Consider the following 23,288-nt stretch of genomic DNA (forward strand, 5'->3'; position numbering starts at 1 on the left):
TCCAAGTCTGCCAACTGACCAGTTCAATCACTCACAGGTGGAATATTAACTCAAGATCGGATGTCCGATAATGATGAAAGTTTGGCTGAGTGGTCCCAACGTAACAAATCATTAGAAATAATAATAGACGTTCCACAGCTAATGGGAACCAACCAGAATGTTACCTCTAGAATTGTATAATTAGTACTTTCACGAAGTCCCCCAATTGAATAATGGGTTTATTAAAGTCGGATTAAAACGTTATGACTCGGCACAACTGAATGAGAACATGTACCATGGGAGAGAGGTATAATTGTCTGGTTTAGTTTCACTTATGACTTAATCCTCAGTAAACTCATCGGGAGGCACATTAAAGCAATTTTATCTCATTCATATTCAGTGCTCTGCTTTCTCTATCCATTAGTTTGACTAGCATTGTGCGACATGTAGACTACGTATTGTGATATAACTATGGAAAAAGGTAGAACTATTATAATTTGTTGTGTAATAAAACTATTAAAAATGCGAGGAAAAGTATGCGTTCCAGTTCGAAATGCATTAAATTGGGAGGAACTTGCATCTTCGGTTCAGGACGCCACAGAGTAAAAGAGGAGGTAAGGAAGTATGAGTGCACGATTACTAAGATGAAAAAACTTTTCTCAAAAAGATTTTTTTATATTTTTTCAAAGTAGTATTTAAAATATACAATACACGTTTAAGTGGAGTTTTGAAGAAAATAAAGAAACTTACAGCATATTAGAGTAGAAAACATTGGACTTCCTTCATTCCACCCGTCAAAGTCTCCTTAATTTACGTTCAAAGTAATTGTAGGAAAATAGAGAAGATTCTATATTAATTAAATACGTTAAAAAATATAACTTATATAACAAATGAAGTAGGTAGTTTAAGTTATTACTATTAAATAAAACCACTAAAAAAATTAAAAATTAAAATCACGAATATTAAAATGTTTAAATTATTTTTTTTGTTCAAAATAGTTTTGGTTTTCAAAACCCCTAAAGTTTTTTTCCTTTAACAATATATTTTCCAATAATTACACATTTCACCAATTTCATGATTGATTGAAGAGATACATGAACCTATTTTAAGGACAAAACTCGCTTTATGTCTTTTACGAGAAGTATGGAGGCAAACCCAACATGCTCTTGCCTTTTATGGCACTGTAATTTCAATAACATTAAGCTTTTTGATACTCCCGTCACCAAACGAAACGTTCACTCAACATATTCGACTCAAGGCTATAAAAACCTGGCAGAAATAACAATTACCAAAGCTACCAAAATCTGGACCCAAGGACGCCCCCCAGTTTTGGGCGCTACCCCAGAGCCCCCCCTCCATGGGTAGGGTGCCCACTGGGCAGTGAAAGTGTTACATCCAGTGTAGTAGTCTGTAGTCAGTGTAGGTAGTGCGGTGGTTACAGACCGTGGACCCTGGATACTAGCTTAGACATGTGGTGAGTCTGTCTACCACAGAATGTGGTAAATAAGATTAGTAAAGAAGTTACAAGCAAACAAGTTATTTTCAATACGTTTTAAAACTTTACCAGAGAATTTTTGAACTTTTCATCGTTATCATCAAAATTAAATTCAGGCCTGGCAATTATTTTACGTGACAACAAGAATAGATTGCAGACGACATAAAATTTCATTAAAAATTAAACAGAGGAAACAATTTAAAACCAATTCGTAATCGAAACAATGCAAACTAAATTTTAATTTTATTTAGCTTGGAATGAGATAAAGAATTACCGTACTTTAATTTTTGAATGGTTATATTCTATATTCTAGATATCTTTTTATTTAACAAATAGGGAAATAGATGACGGATTGAAAAAAGGCAACCGCAAAAGGATCCTTCAAAAAGGCGAAACAAAATGTTATTTAGCACATAATTATTTTTTTTAAAAGATATGGTTTATTTTAAATATTTCGTTATTTTGTGGCAATTTTTATATAAATCAAAACTCCCCCATAGAATTAAGTAAAAACTGCTGCATTTTTTCTCAAATGAGCTTGAAATTAATGAACCAGTATCTCCAACCGTCATTACTGGCCAATAGTCTTACATTGTCATTACAATATTGAACATAAACCAACATGAACAAATTACTTTGACCAAAAACAAAAATGTAGGAAAAAAGTATTTTTAATATTCAGATGTTTCGAATTTGTTAAACTTCTATCTGTCGTAAAACATAATGAACTTTTGGTAGATGTGCAACTTTGAGAAAAAAATTTTGGAAGTAAAATATATTACATTCTAATGTAGTCCAATGTTCTAATTAGTTGTTCCATATTATTTCAATTTCTTTTCTACATAATAATTAGTTAACAATTGATCAGGACACAGTCCAGCCACGACTTTTTAAGACATAAAATAAGATTCGTTTGATTTTTAAGAAGTAATAAAATTGGACTATTTAGCCTATGTTGTATTTTTTAAATGAGTATGAAACAAAACTACAGTATCTTTACTCTTACCCTTTAATTTATTAATTCCAAATACAAAATTATTAATTCGGTTAACATTTTTCATAAGTCCGACATAAATAACAATTAATTTAGAAAACGTTCAAGATTGATTAGAAAACGAGAAGACAAAGGCAACGTTATATTTCCAAAGAATTAAATTTTAATCTAAATTACACTGTGGACCAGCTGACGGGTTGTGGCGGTTGTTGCACGAGTTGTAGACAACAATGCACAGAGGTCAACAATGAGGGTCAACCAAGGGCACGTTGGATATTATTAAGTCTTGCAGCCGATGACTGTACGATAAAGGTTCAAAGACTGACGGTGATTTCAAGGGAAAACGCTCGTTTTTGTACAATAGGGAAAGTGAAACAAAATAATGATTGGGTGAATTTTCAAAACGTAGTAACATATTGCATGTATTGTATTGCATTTGGAGATTGAAATTGCCCTGAACTATTTTACAAAAACCTGTATTAACTAACAAGTAGGTCCTAAGGATAAGATATGCTCAATTAATACTGTGGCATACACAAAATGTTCAGTTAATACATTGAGTATTTTATAGTTACCTAAATTGTTCTATTGATGAAAATTTCGTTCAGTGGGGTATAATTCTTTCTTTTTGTAAATGTATCTACAGTAAATCTAGAGTGTGATCTTTTCCATCCGGAATTGAATTCATCACGAGTACGTCCAGTTACTAGCCAGTGCTTACCAAAAATTTCTACCTCATAATTAAACCGGATCAAATCAAAGACTTATAGCAACAAAGAGCGGATTTAATCAATTAATACATTTACAACACAATTGACCATCCTTTAACAAATTATCCATAAACAAAGGCTCTTTTGTCTGAAGGCGTATTGTGATGGTAGGTACATGGATTGTCAGTAGTGATCTATGATGCGGCAGTATTGCCAACTTTCCCACCCAAGGTCGAGTACCAACCTTACAAGGTCGAGGTTGACAGTGTTCACCGACCACGGAACAAAACGAGACTATACTGCTGTGAGATACATGTAATCTATGCAAATGAAGAGCGGGCATTGTAGAAAAACCTAATTTTTCCGTAAAAAGCCCCCTAACAACTTTTTTTTTATTGTCATTATATTTTAATTTTGTATTTGACAGTCAGGCCGAGGCGTTTGCTTGGAACATGTCTAAAACCCATAGAACATAAAATAATGTCACACTATTTTTGTGTGTGATGAAACGTATACCCTAAAGCTAAACAAGGGGCGAGCCATTACAGTTCGAGAATTACCTACTGAAAGACGAAAACTCTTACACCGACTCTTATTGATTATAATAATAAATAATAGAGCGAAATATACAATTTTAGAAAACAAGCTCAATTGTGTACAGACTGTAGCAGACTCTAAGTAAGGAGGGAATAACAAACATTCATTTCAAATAATGGTTAAATGATCCATTTTTAGCTGACGGGAAACTATTGGTACAATCGCTATAGCCTAGTTGATTCTTGAAACTCACACATTCTATACTTGATCGGAGAGATGAGGAAAATACTTCAAGTATCTACGATACTAACTAGCGACCTACTTAGCTGGTGATCTTATCACAAGTGTTTCATAAAAGAATATGCCTGCTCGAGCCACATAATGATGTATGCAACATGCAAACCGGGGCTTCTAGATTGCAAACTGATTCGTCAACCCTGCGATTAATTAAATGTTGGGAATAATTGACTTAGAATGTTATTCATTTTGTTTTTCATTTTAGTTTACTTTGTTTTTTATTGATGTTTTTCTTTTTTTTTGCAGAAGCGAACGTATTCACCCACTACTTTGAGAAAAATAAACTAAATTTCTTTAATGCCAACACCGCTTTAATAGAAAAAGTGTATTGCAATAATAATATATATTACTTCAAAACCAATACAGTATACGAAACCAATACTTATAGTCTACATTACCAATATTCAATCTTGATACAATTTGGTAAAAAAAAATCGCTATTAATAAATCCACGGAACAATCTACACAATCTTCGGTTCGTGGCGTCCACTTGCTTCATTATACACGATTGATGTATCAGATACAATTTGTAGTTCACTTATCGCGCTTCTCGTCAGTGTCCCGTTTGAAGAAGCTAATAGTTCAGTTGCGCGTTTAACGACGACTTGAGCACGCTTCTTGCTCGGAGAAAGTAATTAAAACAGTTGCTTAACTATCTTGCATCCATCTTCCATTTAACCTAGTTCTAGTTGAAAATGTAATTAATGAAATGAAAATACAGTCAAAGCGTGCTTTCCCCTGTCCGTGATATTGGGTTGATTGCATAAACGAGTTTCTTGTGTTTAAACTCATAATGACCTTTCAATGGACTCAGTAAGTTGAAATAAACCATACGAGTGGAATAATGTGTTAATCGCTGTTATCAATTGTAACAATATAGAGCTAAATTAGCACTTGGATCTCGAACAACGTTGCCAGAAATCCAAATGATCGGTGATCAGCTAATTGAGGTGATACGATAAACAGCTTTCGAGAGAGAGTTTACGATGAGTTTTAAGATTCGAGAACATTTGTCAAATGATCCTTCAATGACAAGTGTTTTAACACAATTCATGTATCAACTAAGCTTAACAATGTAGGAATATGACGTTGTCATAATAATTTGACTAATAAAAGAAATACTGTTTGAAAGAAATTATTTTCTCAATTACAGACTATTCTATAGATAGAAGAAATAAACTCTGGAATAACACAATAGAAAGCAATTTTAACTGTCTGCTTCTGAAATAAATAAAACTTAACAAAGAAAGGACGAAAACTCCCCATGTCTGTGGTTTAAGAATGGGCAACAAATTATTGTGCTTGATAGTTTTATACTATGGTTATAGTGCTCGTTTTCAGTTTTGAATGTTTGAGGTTCGTTCCCAAACGGGATGAATTCTGAATCATTTAACGTAGTTTGTAACAATTATACTACCTCGCAAAATTACGAAGTTATATCGTAACAATATTAATAGCAGAGTAACCAACGAAAAGGTGCATTCAAGTGTTACTCCGCGGTATACAATTGCTAATGTATTTCAAGCACCAACCCCGTGTACACTCATGTTACACCACACCTCAGACTTATTGACTTGCTGATGAGATGAAGGCGGCGTCTTAGACAGCTACAGCTGTTTGAGGAAGGGATGTGCTGTGTAGTTCACTTTCTACTCTAAGGCTAAAGATGGTCTGAATTGTCTTATAAGGCCCGGTTACACGTTCGCCTGTTAGAATTTCTTAGTGCAAAGCAAAAGTGTTTGGCGTAGGTCAAAGCTTACATCAGTACTGTTTCGGACGACGATTCGACATTAATATCAACAAAAATTACCCACGAAGCAAAAATGTAGCAAACAAATTATAGTTATGACATTTTGGATTGCATTTCAAATCAATTAAATTAAATTACATTTCGATTTTTTATTGTTGTAGTTCTAATATTTCTTCGAATCACCAATGGTTTTAAGATTCGTGATTTATTGTGACGCAGTTGTTCTGAGCCTACCACTAAATTAATAGATTTCTGTTACAGTTACACAAATTAAATAAAGGTAGCATTTGGTCTGTTGGTTGGTGTCAAATTCTCGAGAAAATTGAGGTAAAAAAGAAGTCATCTGACAATCAACAATATTCATCAAATGTATATCCAAAAATATCCTCAATTTAAGGTGAAATAATACATAAAGAATGTATCCAGTTTAGTGAATCTAACGTTCTATAAATCCAAAGATCCCTCACTATAGCATAATACACTTGTTCAAAGTTCAACCAATGCGGTAACTTGTAAGGTATTCTGAATACTATATCCTATACAGGGTTAGGCAAAAGTCTGGAACCCCCCAGTTAACTTTTTAACGCGTTGCAGTAGGTAAACCAAACTCGGCACATATTTACAACATAAGAAATTTCACTTTTTCATCAAAGTTACAACTTTGCCCCAGCCCCCAAAATAGGGTATTTTGGGGGCAGCCCCAAACTTTCAAATGTAAACACCTATCATATTCAGTGCTCTGCTTTCTCTATCCATTAGTTTGACTAGCATTGTGCGACATGTAGACTATGTATTGTGATATAACTATGGAAAAAGGTAGAACTATTATAATTTGTTGTGTAATAAAACTATTAAAAATGCGAGGAAAATTATGCGTTCCAGTTCGAAATGCATTAAATTGGGAGGAACTTGCATCTTTGGTTCAGGACGCCACAGAGTAAAAGAGGAGGTAAGGAAGTATGAGTATACGATTACTAAGATAAAAAAACTGTGTTAAAAAGAGTTTTTATATTTTCTTCAAAGTAGTATTAAAAATAATTCAATACACGTTTGAGTGGAGTTTTGGAGAAAATAAAGAAACTTACAGCATAGAAGACTTTGGACTTCCTTCATTCCACCCGTCAAAGTCTCCTTTATGTCCGTAAGGACTTGGAGAAGATTCTATATTAAATACATGAAAACATATAACTTATATAACAAATGAAGTAGGTAGTTTAAGTTATTACTATGAGATAAAACCACTTATTTTGGGAAATAATCCGCGGAAGAACATACAGTATTATATATATATTTTGTCCTAGGACGCTTGGCACGAGCCTGGGGTTGTTTTTCACGTTACTTCTGGCTATGGGTTGCGGCATTATCACTTAGATAAAATCCATTGGTGATTTGGCGGGATTTGAACCTGGGACCTCTTGGGCCGAAGTCCCGCGCTCTAACCACTAGACCAGCTCGCTCCCCATAAGAAAATACAGTAATGCTAATTAAATTAATTAATTTAGCAGCAATTGTAGGCCTAATTTATCTAGTTTAACCTTAATACTTATAAAGGCAGTAACTGGCAAATGTTAAACCTTTTTGATGATGTAAAGGTCACAAAACGAGTGAAAACTATGGATTTAACCGAAACACGATGTCGATTAAGTTGATGAGTTACAATAACTGAATTCATCATACTTTTGAAATAGATGAACTACGTTAATTTTCCTAACTAATTTTGTATGACTTTTCATTAAAACTATTTTACTAAAGAAACTTGTTTAAAAAAAAATAAATAAGTAAAATCACGAATCTTAAAATTATTTTTCTTGTTCAAAATAGTTTTTGCTTTTCAAAATCTCTATAGTTTTTCCCTTTAACAATATATTTTTAAATAATTACACATTTCACTCATTCAGGTGAAGAGATGCATGGATTGATTAAACCATCCATCTTCCATTTAACCTTCTTCTAGTTGAAAATGTAATTAATGAAATGAAAATGCAGTCAATGCGTGCTTTCCCCTGTCCGTGATATTGGGTGAATTGCATAAACGAGTTTCCTTGTGTTTTAACTCATAATGGTCTTTTAATGGACTCAGTAAGTTGAAATAAACCGTACGAGTGGAATAATGTGTTTATCGCTGTTGTCAACAACACTGTGAATTTATAGAGCAAAATTAGCACTTGGATCTCGTACAACGTTGCCAGAAATCCAAATGATCGGTGATCAGCTAATTTAGGGGGTACGATAAACAGCTTTCGAGAGAGAGTTTGCGATGAGTATTAAGATTCGAGAACATTTGTCAAATGATCCTTCAATGACAAGTGTTTTAACACAATGCACGTACTGTATCAAACAAGCTTAACAATGTATGGATATGACGTGGTCATAATAATTTAAAAGAAAAATAAATAATGTTTAAAAGAAATCATTTTCTCAATTACAGACTATTCTATAAATAACGAAGAAATAAACTCTGGAATAACACAAAAGAAAGCAATTTTAACTGTCTGCTTCTGAAATAAATAAAACTTAACAATGAAAGGACGAAAACTCCCCATGTCTGTGGTTTAAGAATGGACAACCAATTATTGTGCTTGGTAGTTTTATACTATGGTTATAGTGCTCGTTTTCAGTTTTGGATGTTTGAGGTTCATTCCCAAACGGGATGAATTCAGAATCATTTAACGTTCTTTGTCTGTAATAATTATGCTACCTCGCAAAATTACGACGGTATAAATAGTAGAGTAACCAATGAAAAGGCACATTTTAGTGTTATTCCGCGGTATACAATTGATTGCTAATGTATTTCAAGCCCCAACCCCGTGTACACTCCTGTTACACCACACCTAGGGCAGACTTATTGACTTGCTGATGAGATGAAGGCGGCGGCTTTGACAGCTACAGCTGTTTGAGGAAGGGATGTGCTGTGTAGTTCACTTTCTACTCTAAGGCTAAAGATGGTCTGAATTGTCTTATAAGGTCCGGTTACACGTTCGCTTGTTAGAATTTCTTAATGTGAAGCAAAAGTGTTTAGCGTAGGTCAAAGATTACATCAGTACTGTTTCGGACGACGATTCGACATTAACATCAAAAAAAATTATACACGAAGCAAAAATGTAGCAAACAAATTATAGTTATTACATTTTGGATTGTATTTCATATAAATTAAATACAATTAAATTTAGATTTGTTTATTGTTGTAGTTCATTATTCCTTCGAACCACCAATGGTTTTAAGCTTCGTAATTTTTCGTGACTCGGTTGTTCTGAGCCTACCACTAAAATCCATTAGCTTATTAATAAATTATTGTTACAGTTACACAAATTAAATAAAGGTTAAGCCATTTGGTCTATTGGTTGGTGTCAAGTTCTCGTGACAGTTGAGGTTAAAAAGAAGTCCTCTGACAGTCAATAATATTCATCAAATGTATATCAACAAATATAGGCTACTCAATTTGAGGTGAAGTAACACACAAAGAATAATAGATCAGATTAGTGTAATTGACATTCAATAAATCCCAAGATCCCTCAATATAGCATAATGCACTAACTTGTTAAACAATCAACCAATGCGGTAGACCTTACTTGTAAGGTATTCTGAATACCATAATCCTATAGAACAAACAACCCTGGTCAAATCTAACAGTGTCAAATATGGATTGGTGTACATTACGCAGTACACCACAGGGGCCATGGAGTGGGTGAAATCCCCAACTTAGCCGGTTATTCGGTCTGGCGAAGAGTCTAGTCAGTATGTCTGTATGTCTCGCAGTATGTCTTGGAGTATGGCACTATGTCTTGCGTTGCATCAGAGTGCATTCAAATAATTAGCTTGCAGCGGCAGACGACGCACGTGCTGCGGAATCAATGCAAGTGAAAGTTAATTCAGTAATAACATAAAATATAACGGTGGAGTTCAGATTGGATGTGTATGAGGAGGTTTCATTACCGTACATTTAATGATTCAGTAATTCAGTAATTGTAAAGCATCTGATTCAACTTTCTCGTGAAATTGTACAACATTGTGAGTATGTGAGTAAAGACAAAGAGCATTATGTGTGGATATAAAGACAACTAGTGTATCATATAATGAATTGTGAAATATATATGACCGCTTTTGAAAGGTATGGTGGAACATAGATAGTTGAGCTATTAGAAAAGATCGATGTGGTATGGGCAACGATGTAAACAACTACAACGATATGCATGAGTAGCTATGTCGTTGGGTATGGGCACTCTTTTTTTTAATGAAATGATTTAAATAGATTCTTCATTGGAATCATCCGTGAAACAACACACTTACAAAACACACGTTTTGTTTAAAGAAAACAACTCTTCATCTCGATTGTTTAGACTACTGACTTGAACGTCACTTGAATGAGTCAATATTGTAAAAAACCGTAGATTTATAAATAGAGAAAATGGCAAAGGACTATTTATAGTCCAACAAAAAGTGCGACGAGTTGAAAATAGTTGAACGTAATTGCCTCTGACTCTAACTGGATAATCACTAGACTAGTGGCGAGAAATGGTCAGAACGAGTCAGTAAACCAACCTTGACTCCGGTCAACAAATCTCTTGTCGGACTAGTTCACTTGAGAGTTGCGTCACAGAACCAAAGCTGCTGGTAATCGCACCGAGTCTTCACGAGTCGTAATTGGTTCACGACGAAGGTCGCGAACGTTGTTCTAGTTGTCTGGTCAGTTACCTTCAATTGGCAAGACCTTGCCTAATAGGCAAACTTGTAAAATATAGTGTACATTGTACTGTTCACTGTACATGCTAGGAACGTCAGGGGCAACGGATACGTGCGTGGACACGATCATCGGCTCAGGAAAAACGGTGGTCTAAATACTTAGAGTTAGTCTCTTGGCGAATAGAGTTCACCAACGAGAGCGACTTTCATGGCAAGGTCGAAGTACAGTTTGAGTGCATGATTATTTCAGAATATATTCTTTCGTGATAAAAGTATTCATTCGAATTTTGATCTTCCGAGTTGGGGGCGTCGTTGGACCGGTAAAATTACTGGTTGATGTTTCGGATGTGTTGCACGTTGCGGCAATCCATATTTAAAACTTCAATCATCGATTTATTCCATCATTATTATCGATCATTGATTTTTTGACCCGAAACTAGATATTGAAAGTGCGCCACAATACAACCAGCTCATCTGCGGAAGCGTTTTTTTTTTTTTTTAGAGGAGTTTCACTGAACTGTGAGTGAGACATTTGATTAAAATAAAACAGGTAAACAAATCCTTTAAGGTAGAATTGGCTGTGAAACATTTTATTTCGCCAAAGCCGGTAGTATTCAAGTATAACATTATTTGCTTTACACAATATAGATAAGAAAATTGACTGTACAAAAATATAATTTAATGAGCCCATATGTACATGGCACTTAACTGTGTATTGCAAGAACTATCAATGTTACTAATCAACTCCAATTTGAACGGAGATTCCCTTTATATCTTAACACCTCACAGATAATCACGCACTGTATCAAATATTTGTCACGCAAAATCCCTATCGCGTTTTAAACATTAATCCGTTCATAAATTGCAAATTCTCTTCCTACAAAAGACAAGCGGGATTAGATAGATCCTACACAAGATTTCCACCCACTTATCACGTAGATATGATCAGTGAGTCACAGCATTGTTGTATCATGAGAACTGACAACTGAGACCGGCCAATGACAACCCACGTCATCATAAGACTTGCTCAACTGTAGAGTCTGGAGGCGACGACAAAGGAGTGAAGGACCTTGGTAGATCCTCCAGCATCCTGCAGGATAAAGGATAGGCGTGTCTCGTATCACTGGCAGATACCGGGACTACACGATGTGTTGTGGGAACTGCTGGGGAGGAATTTCAAAATAGATTGGTTTCAAGAACTCTGGGAACGAGGGTCGTCATTGTTGGGTTGTCATTTAGAACAATTATAATCGACAATAAGAGTAATATTCAAGACGACAATATTCAGTAATTGATAGTTAAACATACACAATCAATAACCAAAGTTATCAACAATAGAACAACGATAATGGTCAGTTTAAAATCGATGATTAATAGCAAAATCAACGACAATAAATGGCAGAACATAAATATTCGACGGAAAATTTACTATCAAAAATGTATAAACGATTGAAAACGTAAAATTATAAACGCAAAACTGAAATCAACGCAGATAATTCATAGTAAATTAAAACATAGATAATACAATGCAGGTGAACAATGTTAATTTACACAATCATTGGCAAGGACACTCTGCTGTACTTGGAAGGGACTTCGCGATCGTGTGTAATCTGAATGGACGAGTTCTCATTACAATCACTAATGTTCAAGGGCACCTCAAGGACCAGAAGCAGTTTTGACCGAGAAACAACGCGTTTCCAATCGTACAAAACTATAGTTAATTGTAGTTAAAGAGATGGACGACCCTAGCATTCAAAGACATAACACATTGGGAATTGAACGAAACTAAATAACGCAACGTCTTTAAACACACAAACAAAACAATAGTGCATATTTAACGCTTATACACTTAGCAATTCCAACAATTGTGTTTACATGTTCGTTTTGACGTATGAAAAGTTAACCAAATATAGCGTGTAATACACTTACTGGTGATATGAACTGTCCAGACAATTGCGGTTTACCCGATCCCCGCGTCAAATCTATAACAGTCTTCATCCGCACGTTGGTGAAACTGACAAACCCAAACACAGGAGTTTCTCAGGCATCCAGCATCATTAAATATGTACGGTATCGCAAAAATATTTACCCTGACATTTTCCAATGCTTTGAAACATAAATGTTTTGTCTCCTACGTGTGAACGAGTGTAAGTGTAAACTAAGACGTAACACTATTTGTCAAATCTAAGAAACAATTAAGAACGGCGTTAGACCAGTCCCGCATGTCTCTCTTTGTCACTGATTTATATTTATGATTCGCGATTCAAACTTAAAGAATCTATAAGGAAAAGGTGCAAAAGAATTGCTCAAAGGTCCTTGATTAAAGGCCACGCCTATAGGAACGAAAGTAAGTTTCAAAAGTTGATTCAATGTTATTAGAATCGAAAAAGTTCATTATCTAAAAGAGAATTTGTCAAAAAAGGGTTTACGTTAATTTCATGCAGTAAATACACAAATTTATGTATAGATTTGTTCAATTTCACGTACAGTACCGCTACGGAAACTTTAATAACTATTATCTAGAATAAAGATGCAAATATGATCTATTTTAATCTAAATGTGTGTTGAATATAAATATGGAATGGTTTATAGCTAAAGCTTTGTACATATTAATCTTTGTTGTAACCAATTCGTTGTAATTGTTTCTTTAGCCAGAATTAATAAAAGTCTAACGATATTCTCAACACAGCTTAGAATTCAAATCGAACCTATCGTGTTGAACTGCTATCATTTGTACGATATTGCGATGAGAATAATTGAAATATTTTACTTTTTCCTTAATCCATGTAATATTTAAAATAAAAGGTTTAAAATGGGTGGAATAATTAATACATGGACAACGCGCTGGTGTTTACACGTTGTCATTTTACAATGTGTTTAAAAGTTTGGTTTACCTGTGACGATGTTGACTTGAACAATTTATCTCAATATTCTTTTTGGTGCGAAGACAAAGCATCATAAAATCAAATCAATTTTCAATTTAATTCAACCGTTTTGAACAATCATGCATAAACATTTTATTTCAATATTAATGGTAATCCGTCGTGCTCTATATAACATTTACGAAATAAACAACATAGTTTTCAGATGATTCTCGGTGTCTATAGTATAAGAAAACATAATCTAACAAAATAACAAACTAAAAAAAAAAAAAAAAAAAAAACTCGAGCATGAACGTGTTGGAAGAAGAAATATTATTATCAACTAATCAAATTATGTCCAGTGATTTTACCAGACACACGGTCTTGGGCGAGAAAGTCAGTTTCATTTTGCACGGTTAATGAGAAAAAACGTGGGAAACACGGAGGCTCCGTTGTTGTATGGGTTAGTGGCGACGGCTCGGGTTTCAATTTGGGCAAATAATAACGACCTGAAACCCAAACTGAGCACACAAGGTCGGTCTTGGACGGTGTTCAATGGAAATTTCATACTTCCCGGTTTTTTTGCAACACACTTCCGTACTTCGGTAATTAATCGAAGAAAGTTTTTCCGTCAAATTTACAGCAAACCCTTATTAATCCTTAGTCCAAAGATCAAAATCTCCTAGGCTTATCATATCGCAACCACCTGTAATACTGTTCAACCCTTGTCCCTGGTGTAACTACACAGATGACTACAACAGCTGATTAGTGCCCCAAAATGCCTTTTGTCAAATATATCTGCTTCCTGTTTTATTCCAACAAATTCCCTGTTATCAGTAGCAGTTTGTAGTCGATGGGACCCTTTGTACATTTCCATCTTTAGACAATCGCAGAGGGAACCGGAAGAGGTGAAAGTGAACTTGACTTTGTGGGGAATGTTTAAGTGCCTTGTGCGGTACCGGCACAGTGATACCACCACAGCAGAGATAACGGCAGCAGTAGTGCCACCACAGTAGAGATAACCATCCCTCAATCATCGTATCATCGTCGCTTTCCCGGTCAACACTTCCGTACGTCTTCAGAATAGAGAGTATCCACACAAAGTACAGTAGTACAGTAAAGTTACGTTTAAGTTTGGAGAGAATCAACCAACAATTAGGGTTTTTGGTATTGAAAATCGAGTTTTTTTTTTGTTTTTTTTTTAGCAGAATCAAAGGACGACTTTCATCCACATAACTGAAGTGGGTTTCGAAATTATTTGAACCAACATATTATAAGGAAAAGCATTACAGTAAAATAATTTAAATCCTGGCCATTTTCTCCAAAATTAAAACTAGAATATACAAAACTCAACATGATTTTTATATCCTGGATAAGAACCTCTATGATTTATTTAGGGAACCACCAAACCCCGGTATATTCCCAGTCTCGACATTTGTATTATCCTTCCTAAGGATATACTAACCCCGCTGCAGCAATCCTACAGACCAAAAAAATTTCCATTAATAGGGCCATTTGACGTTTATAAATTTGAACGGATGGTGGTGTTTTTGACCTTCGAGGACATCAAAATGGGAAAGTAAATCTGAAATTCACTAAAAAAGAACACCCTTCTAATTTACAATCTGTCCATCCTTCCAAATTGAAGTCCGAAACCACCAATAGCAAAGTTTCCACTCATTAAATACCAATAGCATCGTTCCATTACAACTCCATACTTCTGATCAATTCGGGGTAACATAGCAATAAGAGCAGTAAACAATAGGCGGTACTCAGACAGCTGACGATTTATTTTATCCATCGTTGTTTTTATAACAAACTCAGCAGTTAGCGGGAGGAAGTAACGGTTTGTTTACAGTCAAAGTCGGCTGACTGCTGACTGTGTCGTGTGCAGTGCAGGGGTCACGGGCAAGGTTATCTGGTAATGTTTACATCCGAGGTTATGACTTTGGCCGCTAGGTCGTGCTTAGCCGCGGGAAACATCTGTTGTTGTGATCTATTTGATGTTGACGCTCGAGTTTCATCTTTCCCTGCAGTAACACGGAAATGATTCCTTGAAATTTGTGTTTCATAGATTTTGGTCTATACTATTGTGATGCACACCAAGCAATTCCTTTAAGACTAAAAAATTATCATTTGTCAAAGATGGATTTGTTTATTTTAACTTATAAAAGCATAGTAGGATGTGTGTGTAAATTATAAGTGAATACTTTTGGTTACTTGACATTATCGATCATCAAATCCACTCTCCACAAATTGCTTTAACGCCGGATAGTGCCAACTCCTTTGAACCCCATACCACAGATATAAAATTATGGAATGAATTTAGAGGATGAAGATCTCTCCACCAGAATGACTTGATTGATGGATATCTCCTGTACCAGAGTGACTTTGGTGGATGGAAAAGTATTGTACCACATTAATTTAGAGGGTGGAGGTCTCCTGTACCATAATGACTTTCATGGATGGAGATCTTCCGTACAAGAATGACTTTAGTAAATGGAGATCTCCACCTCCAGTACCATATGACTTTAGAGGGTGGAGGTCTCCTGAGCCTTGGTAGATGGAGATCTCCTATACCAGAACAACTTTGGTTGATGATGATTTCCTGTACCAGAATGACTTCACTTTAGTGGATGAAGATTACCAATTATAGCTTTGATTTAGTGCAAACCATGGGAAATACCATATCTCCACATGAAAAAATCCGGTTGTTTTGCATTAGCCATTGCTTGTGTGTTATACCATACAGTATACTTTGATTGTGGGTAAATTAATAAATACATTCCACTTGCTTAAACCTGCAATAAGTTTGTAAGGCCTCCAAAATAAACGTATCTATATTGTGTTACAGGTTACCACTAGTGCTGTTGCTGACGGTGCTGGCACCGGCAGTACTGCCAGTACAGACAGGGTGGAGGCCCATACTAGGCCCTACTGCGGGTCCCACTCTAGGCCCCGCTCTGGGCCCCCGTGCTCTGGGCTACCCTCAGCCCCACTACCCCCGTGGTCACTCTGCCCATCACCCTGGAGTCTGCACTCTGTATAAAGCCGTCATGGACCAGGACACATTCCAACAGGTAAACTCAAGTAGTCACAGTAACAACAGACTGCAGGATGTCATATTTAATGATCACCTCAATAAAATGCTGATATATTAATTGCAAATTTTGTACTTGGTAGCGGAAAAAAATTTCTGACAAGCAGTATTTAGAGCCGACAAACCAGGATGCATATACCAAGCCAAAGACAAGTGTTGAATGATTGACAAGATAGAGATTTGTTACTGACTAATATCAGGTTCTTTATTTTTAGGATAATTTTAATAATCAAGGACGATTGGTCTAGTTTTAAAACATCTAAAAGCAGCGTTGATTAATTATCGAGAGCACATACTTTTACCTTTCACATAAAAATGATCAAACATAATTTAAAAAACATTTTTTTTTTCTACTTCCCCCTTTCCTATAGTAAAATCTTTGATAGATATCCGTCTCTGAAAACATTGAAGTAAAATTGTCAAATGCTGTTTCTGCCAGTAATATTTCATAACTATCTACAAAGCTAAAAATTGTAAATAAGTCTATTTTTTTAAACTTAAATGCATAACACATATTTCAGTAGAATCGACAAGTTAAGGCTGTACTATCAGCACTACAGAATATATTGTCGAGGCTGCAGGCAATGGACTGCACAATGTATATTTAACCATCCATTACTCTTTATGCAATTCTGCAGAACGCAGCAACTGCAGACTGATTGCAGGGTTTCTCTCCACTCTCAGGTCTAGATGGATCGCCTCACATTAATTTTCATGAGTTACTGACCAGACCACCTTCAGCAGATTAAGCTATTGATCTATTGTGTAGTGCAATACATGCTGTTCAATACGGGTGATTTCAGCAATCCATCTATGAAATAATTTGTTATCCAATCAATGTCAACATTTTGTGTCAGGTACAGGGGTAATTTCAAGTACCTTGTTATGGAATACTAGTTTATATAAATAATTGATTGTATTTTCAACTAAAAGCCCAAATACACACCACAAAAAATACAATCTTTAATACCCAGTAATATGGTATGTTTGATCAACAACCCCTAACACATAATGGCTTAATTACAGCACTTGGTGATTTCTCTTTGCTTACAGAGACGTGTAAGTTAGCATTAGTTGAGCCAAATGCAAACAAGACATAAATTTCATGGCCATTGAACAGAGTTGGTACAGTCCGAGTCAGAGAGTCTGAGAGTTTGAGAAATGGCTGATGAAAGTAACTGACATTAGCGAAGGAAGTTGATAAAACTAGAGAATTTCATTATATATTTTAGAGTATCATTTAAAGGAGCATTTGAAAGGTCCAAAAGATGAAAATATCACTAAGAAACGCTTCTTTATTTGCAGTATGTTTCCACACCTGGGACTAGAATGACTCGTTTCAGCATGAGCTCATCTCTTCCGTCAGAAAATGAGCATTAGTTGAAAATACTTTTCCCATGTGATGAACTATGTTTTTGTCCCACTGCACAAATAATTGGGCCAACTAGTTACAAAACACAATTTCATTCTTCTCCAGTTTATTAGCTCCTGAAATAAGTTGCAATTTGCTTTCAGTTTTCTTTACGATATCAATTATTATTTATTTGGTCTGTTGGGATTATATCAATGAATACTAGATTGAATATGATTATCAACATTTTGAACACTTTGGAACTATCGATTGTAATGAGGAAAATTGTTTAGGTATTGCTTTTCTTAAAGCAAAATTAAATTATTCATTCAATGAATGAACTTAATGAAAGGAATGTATACATATTTGTTTGTTTAGTTACGGTATAGATTCTAGTGAATATTCTATCACTTTACATGTGGTAAAGTGCCGTAACCTTTGAATTGCGGTCAAATTCTGTCCATACAGTCAAATGCTGTGTTCATATGGCATATCCATATTTTGTAGCAAGCACTTTAACCATCAGAAAATATTGTTTTCAAAACCTTGAAAGAAAAATCATCCGAAAAGTTAATGACCTAATGATTCACTGGTTGTACCCAAGTTATGGCCAGTAAATGACCGACTATTTTTATTTTGCAATTGTTGGTTAGGATTTTGATCCTAAAATTATTACATAGAATTGTGTCTTAACATGTTTTCTGTGAATTACAAATAATACATATGTCAAGTTTTATTTAAAAATCAAAGAACTATGACAAATACAACAAATCTTGCTTGTACGAGATGCTATATTGAGAGTTATGAAGACCAACTAGTTCAAAAAAACTTTTTGTTTGTGCTACAAAAGAATAATTGATGATCTCTTTTTGAATTAGTAAAAGGGTGGATTTCAATCAGGCTCCAACATTACTCTTACCGTTTGTGATAGACTAGGCAAAACAAAACGCTTAATATGAAGTTTTTTTATACAAAACGGTCATTCACTAGGGTGGTAATTTTGTGGTGCTCTATATTTCGCCGCAATCAAGAGGGTGACGATAAAATTTCTGTGATAATGGAAAACGCTGGTGATGTTCTTTTCCTACAGCTGAACATATTTAGATTGTAAATATTTAAACAGTAAACGGATATGTGTCTTTCAGCTTCATTGAAAGTAAAGTCATATATGAGTACAGTCGAACCTCAGTAAAACAAGTTCCTATATAAAACAAATCTAGTTTAAATCCCCTTGAAAATTTCATAATGGTCAATCCTAAAATACAACGTAGTAATCAGGTTAAAAGCCTTATAAGAATAATTTGTTTGTGACATGGGCTAGGACCGATTAACCTCTATACAATGAATATTCTTAGCACAAAAACTCTACAAGACGAATGCGACCTCTATAAGAGGATTTTTTCATGATCTTAACCTCAATAATACGTAGTTTTCAAAACAAACAGAAGCTTGTCTCAACATGAAACCCCCAACCATCCCTTTATAAAGGTTATCTCAGAACGAGGAGAAACCTCTATAAGACGAATAACTGCAGTATTAAACCTCAAGACAAGAATAAGAACCTCGTTATTAAGAATACCTCGATAATACGAATTTGTCCCCTACCCTTGGAAATTCGTATTATAGTAGTTCAACTGTACTAGGACCCTTTTCTGTGTTTGGGACTTAAATGCAAACATATAACAAATTAAGTCTTCTGTTTTAAATGTAGGTCTATTTTTTCAGTATGTCCAGTACAAGTCGCAGATTCCAGATTTGAAGGAGTTCACACTCTGTCTTTGGCACAAAGTTTACAACCATACACAAGACCACCCCCTCTTCTACTACGGACGTAAGTGAAACAAAGATTACTTGGAAAATAAATTATTCAATTTCAAGCCATCTCTTCAGTCTATTTATCAAAAACTGCTTTTTTTAGACCGAGAAAAGAACAGAGAAATATTCTCCTGGGTGGCCAACTCTGACTCGTCTAGTTTCTACATGTTTGCTGTCAATGGCCAGACCCTCTACAGACTGAACTATCCACTGAGGATGCACAAGTGGTACCACGTGTGTCAGTCGTGGAACGGGAAGACCGGAGAGTGGCAGATATGGGTCAACGCTGAGCGCATCGGCAGAGGCTTCCATAACTTGGTAACAACTTGTTTAGATATCTACATCTATTTTGCATAGACGTGTAGAAACATCGTATTCAGCGATTTAAAATGGCAGAGATTATAAGGTGACATGCTTTGGAATCATGCTTAAATCATGTGAATTTTAATGTGTATTTTAAGGCTGAAAAGGTAATGAGATGTGTATTGTAACCTTGCAAAAAGAATAGTTAGTTCTTCAGTGAGAATTCATTATTGTAAGCCCAACAACAAGGTGCTGAAGTTGTACTTAATCTCCCATCACTGCCACATTGTATAAATAAATGTTAATACTCAAGTAATTTGTTAAAGATTTCTTATTTAACTTGAATAGTTTTAAAGAATTCAATACTGGTATTGGACTTGTTATATTGCTTTAATTGTTCATAGAAAGTCCAATTCTTAATTGAATGAATTAGAGCATTGCTCTCCTGGCTAAGATATAGAATGTTAAATGTGTGAATGTCAGGGAGGTTTCAAAGTTGTTTCAAAATTCCAGTAGAGTTGTTCAGAACTAGAGGAGGTTTAAATGGGTAGTAAGAGAAACCTGTCACATGTAGCAGTGTTATGAATCACAATGTTGGTGCTTGCGGTTTAACAGCTCTTCCTGTTGGGTTAATCAGTCTCTGTGGCAAAGCGAAGCTGGATTAATGTATGATTAATACTGGACCAATGCTTCTAGGTGTCGAGATTGCTTCAGCAAAAACTTCAAACAAACAAACCCAACAAGCAAAACAAATATACTAGTATGTAGTTTTACTATCGATAAAATCTATCCAGGACTTCTTCGGTCAGAGACGAAACACACAAGTAATTGAGTCATTTCTGTACACTGAGAATCTGATTTTTTTATGTTGGTGGAATGTAGGAATCTAACAATGAATTTTTTCAGCTTGTTGGGAAACCTATAAAAGGTGGAGGAATGGCGATCAGTGGACAGGAGCAGCAGGGATACAACTCCGGTAACAGAGGGAAAGTACCTCGAAACAAGGTGTCTGGACTGATTGGAGAAATCACATTGGTGCAATTGTACAAGGTAAGTGAAGATGTTTATAGTCAAACACTCCTTTAGTAAATAAAATAAAGTTCAGCATCAGTATATTGATATAAGAAAATGTTAATACATAATCCTGATCAAAACCAACTAACTTGAAAGAAATACAATTACAACTTGTACATTGTAAATAACATTGTAAATGTATTTTGTAGTTAGCTCCTGAAAGAAACAGCTTTTGGAAGAGCCTCTATTAAAAAAAAAAAACCTTACAGAGTCATATTCTATTTTTAATGTTTGATAGAATTTACATGCATGAACAAATAATAGAGGAGGGTAGGAAATTATATGTTAATATTTTTCTGCAATGAGAAAAAAACATACTAAAATGTTTGACTTTATTTCTTTTCTGTTTGGCTGTGGGACAAGACATTTTAAACTGCAGAAAAGTTTGAATGGAAGAAAGATTCCTTCATTGAATCAGCATAACACAGAAAATAATACATAGTTAGCGGAAGCTCATAGATGTTGCTGGTGAACATTTAGAAATTAGAATATTACATAAGTAATACATACTTATGTGATCTGTTATCAGTTTTATCTATAACATGATGTTTGGAACAATGGTGTGTTCCATGACTATTAAAATACAGTAATATTGTCCTACATTAGCTGTTTGTGTTGTAGGCTGCTCTGACAGCAGGTAAGGCGTACACCAACCACAAGCATCACCACGTCCATCACTTCCACCACGAGGACAAGCCAGGACAGGACGACTACGACATAGCCTCTCCCTCTCCCTCCCCTCTCTTACCCTTCTCTGCATCCCCTACACCTACCCCACCTCCTCCGCAGACCTCTCAACACCCCTTCCTCTCCAACGGTCAGCTGATCCCCATGTTGCCTGTCACCGACTTGTCAGCCTTCCGAGGCCAAGCCGACACCAACCTTGGACTGTTCATGACATACAACCCTCAGATGGAGTTTCTCTTCCCAGGCTCACAGCGACTCTTCAAGAGAGATCAGTCAAAGAGTTCCAGGACGCCAGGGAAACGTAGGAAGAAGTCTGAAGAAACCGAGAGCGAATCTGATGACATCGACATTGTCCAAGAGGACATTTTGAAGGTTGAACCCAAAGAAACAAAGAAGGTTAAAAGAGATACAAAAAAAGCCGAAGCAAAGAGTAAACCAGTGAGGGAAGAAGAGATTTTAGAAGAAGTCGAAGAAAAGAAGGAGAACCCAAAGAAACGTCAAACATTAGAGAACACTGAAATGGGAGAAATGGATATGGAAATGGAAGATAAGAATCACAAAAAACGAACACTCTTCCACGAGCAACTACAGTACGGACTCATCCCAGGAGACGATTTGTCAGATCTTTTCCCCGGGAACGGCTACGTCCTAGGTAGTGGAGGGGTGAAGTTCGATGGCAGCGACAACAACGCTCCGCCCATGGAGGAGGTGCAGATGGAGCCAGCAGAGTGGGAGGTGCGCAGCATCATGGCTGTGTGTTCACAGTGCAGCGAGGATCCGTTCAGAAAAGCTAACATCATCTCGTGGAGAGAGTCGCCCAAGAAACTCTACGCAGGTGCGATGTACGTCCCAGCAGTTCCTGAGTGCCAAAGGTTCTAGTGTGCCAAACATGAACATTGTGTTGACACTTATTACACTAGAATGTACATGAGGACATGAAGGGAGGAAAGAGATAGACTGATTCGTAAGAGTGTTTGTAAGTTTGGTTTTTTATCAGAATTAATTGTAATGAGTCAATAAGCGACAGTTTGATTGGATTTCCTTGGTAGTAGACAGTAAAGTTGACACGATCATTTGTATATATAACACTTAATCATGTAGGTACATTCATCATTCTTGCCATACAAAGCCATTCCATTTTTTAACTGGAACATTTGAATTGTGTTCAGCAGTTTGCTTGTGATACATTGTTTTCTTAAAAAATTTCAAAAATAAACTAACAGTACCGCAAACTACTTTGTACCTGGTAAAACACCACAGTCATATGCACTGGTTTACCACGTAATGGTTGGTTTATAATGAAACCTAATCCAAAAGTATTATAAAACTGAAATGCAAATCATCAATTGGCAGTTAGTTAGTTAAGTAAATTTAAATTAGTAACGAAACAACAGGAAAATACGAAACTGGTACAACACACCAGCAAACAACATAAGCAAATCATCATAAAGCTTTAATGGTAGTCTTAAGTGTAGTTTACTTTGTATATTTTGTAGCTAATAAATATTTTTTAAGAATTTTATTTTGTATTGTTTTGGCTATTCCATGTTTTGCAAACAATCACCAAGGAATGATTTATTCTGTGGGGATGTGCAGAATTATGGCGAGGGGGGGATATGTCAGCAAGGTAAAAAATGTCACTTTTTGAGGATTTA

General features: G+C 35.5%; 2 protein-coding genes across 22 annotated transcripts in view; one reads left to right on the forward strand and one right to left on the reverse strand.

Annotated features, from left to right (window-relative positions):
• Window positions 1–23,288, reverse strand: part of LOC128991727 (coiled-coil domain-containing protein AGAP005037) — a 384,196-nt gene that overhangs the window by 75,365 nt on the left and 285,543 nt on the right. The gene's annotated exons all lie outside the window — the stretch shown is intronic.
• On the forward strand, window positions 1,378–23,155 carry LOC128991729 (uncharacterized). The gene is made up of 6 exons (XM_054414874.1): window positions 1,378–1,453; window positions 16,158–16,383; window positions 19,480–19,585; window positions 19,673–19,887; window positions 20,779–20,922; window positions 21,568–23,155. Exons 1-6 carry the CDS (start codon window positions 1,449–1,451, stop codon window positions 22,510–22,512), a joined length of 1,641 nt encoding a protein of 546 aa, XP_054270849.1. The 5' UTR covers window positions 1,378–1,448; the 3' UTR covers window positions 22,513–23,155.

This window comes from Macrosteles quadrilineatus, unplaced genomic scaffold (genome assembly GCF_028750875.1).
Source record: "Macrosteles quadrilineatus isolate MER2022 unplaced genomic scaffold, UCM_ALF_1.0 Scaffold_4__1_contigs__length_99947679, whole genome shotgun sequence".
In the NCBI taxonomy this organism is placed as follows: Eukaryota; Metazoa; Arthropoda; class Insecta; order Hemiptera; family Cicadellidae; genus Macrosteles; species Macrosteles quadrilineatus.

What these genes read in the sequence shown, in the direction of transcription:
- LOC128991729 (XM_054414874.1), top strand. An exon ending in CCCCCTCTTCTACTACGGAC is followed by an intron (nt 19,586 to 19,672) that starts GTAAGTGAAACA and finishes TGCTTTTTTTAG; the next exon opens with ACCGAGAAAAGAACAGAGAA. An exon ending in CATTGGTGCAATTGTACAAG is followed by an intron (nt 20,923 to 21,567) that starts GTAAGTGAAGAT and finishes TTTGTGTTGTAG; the next exon opens with GCTGCTCTGACAGCAGGTAA.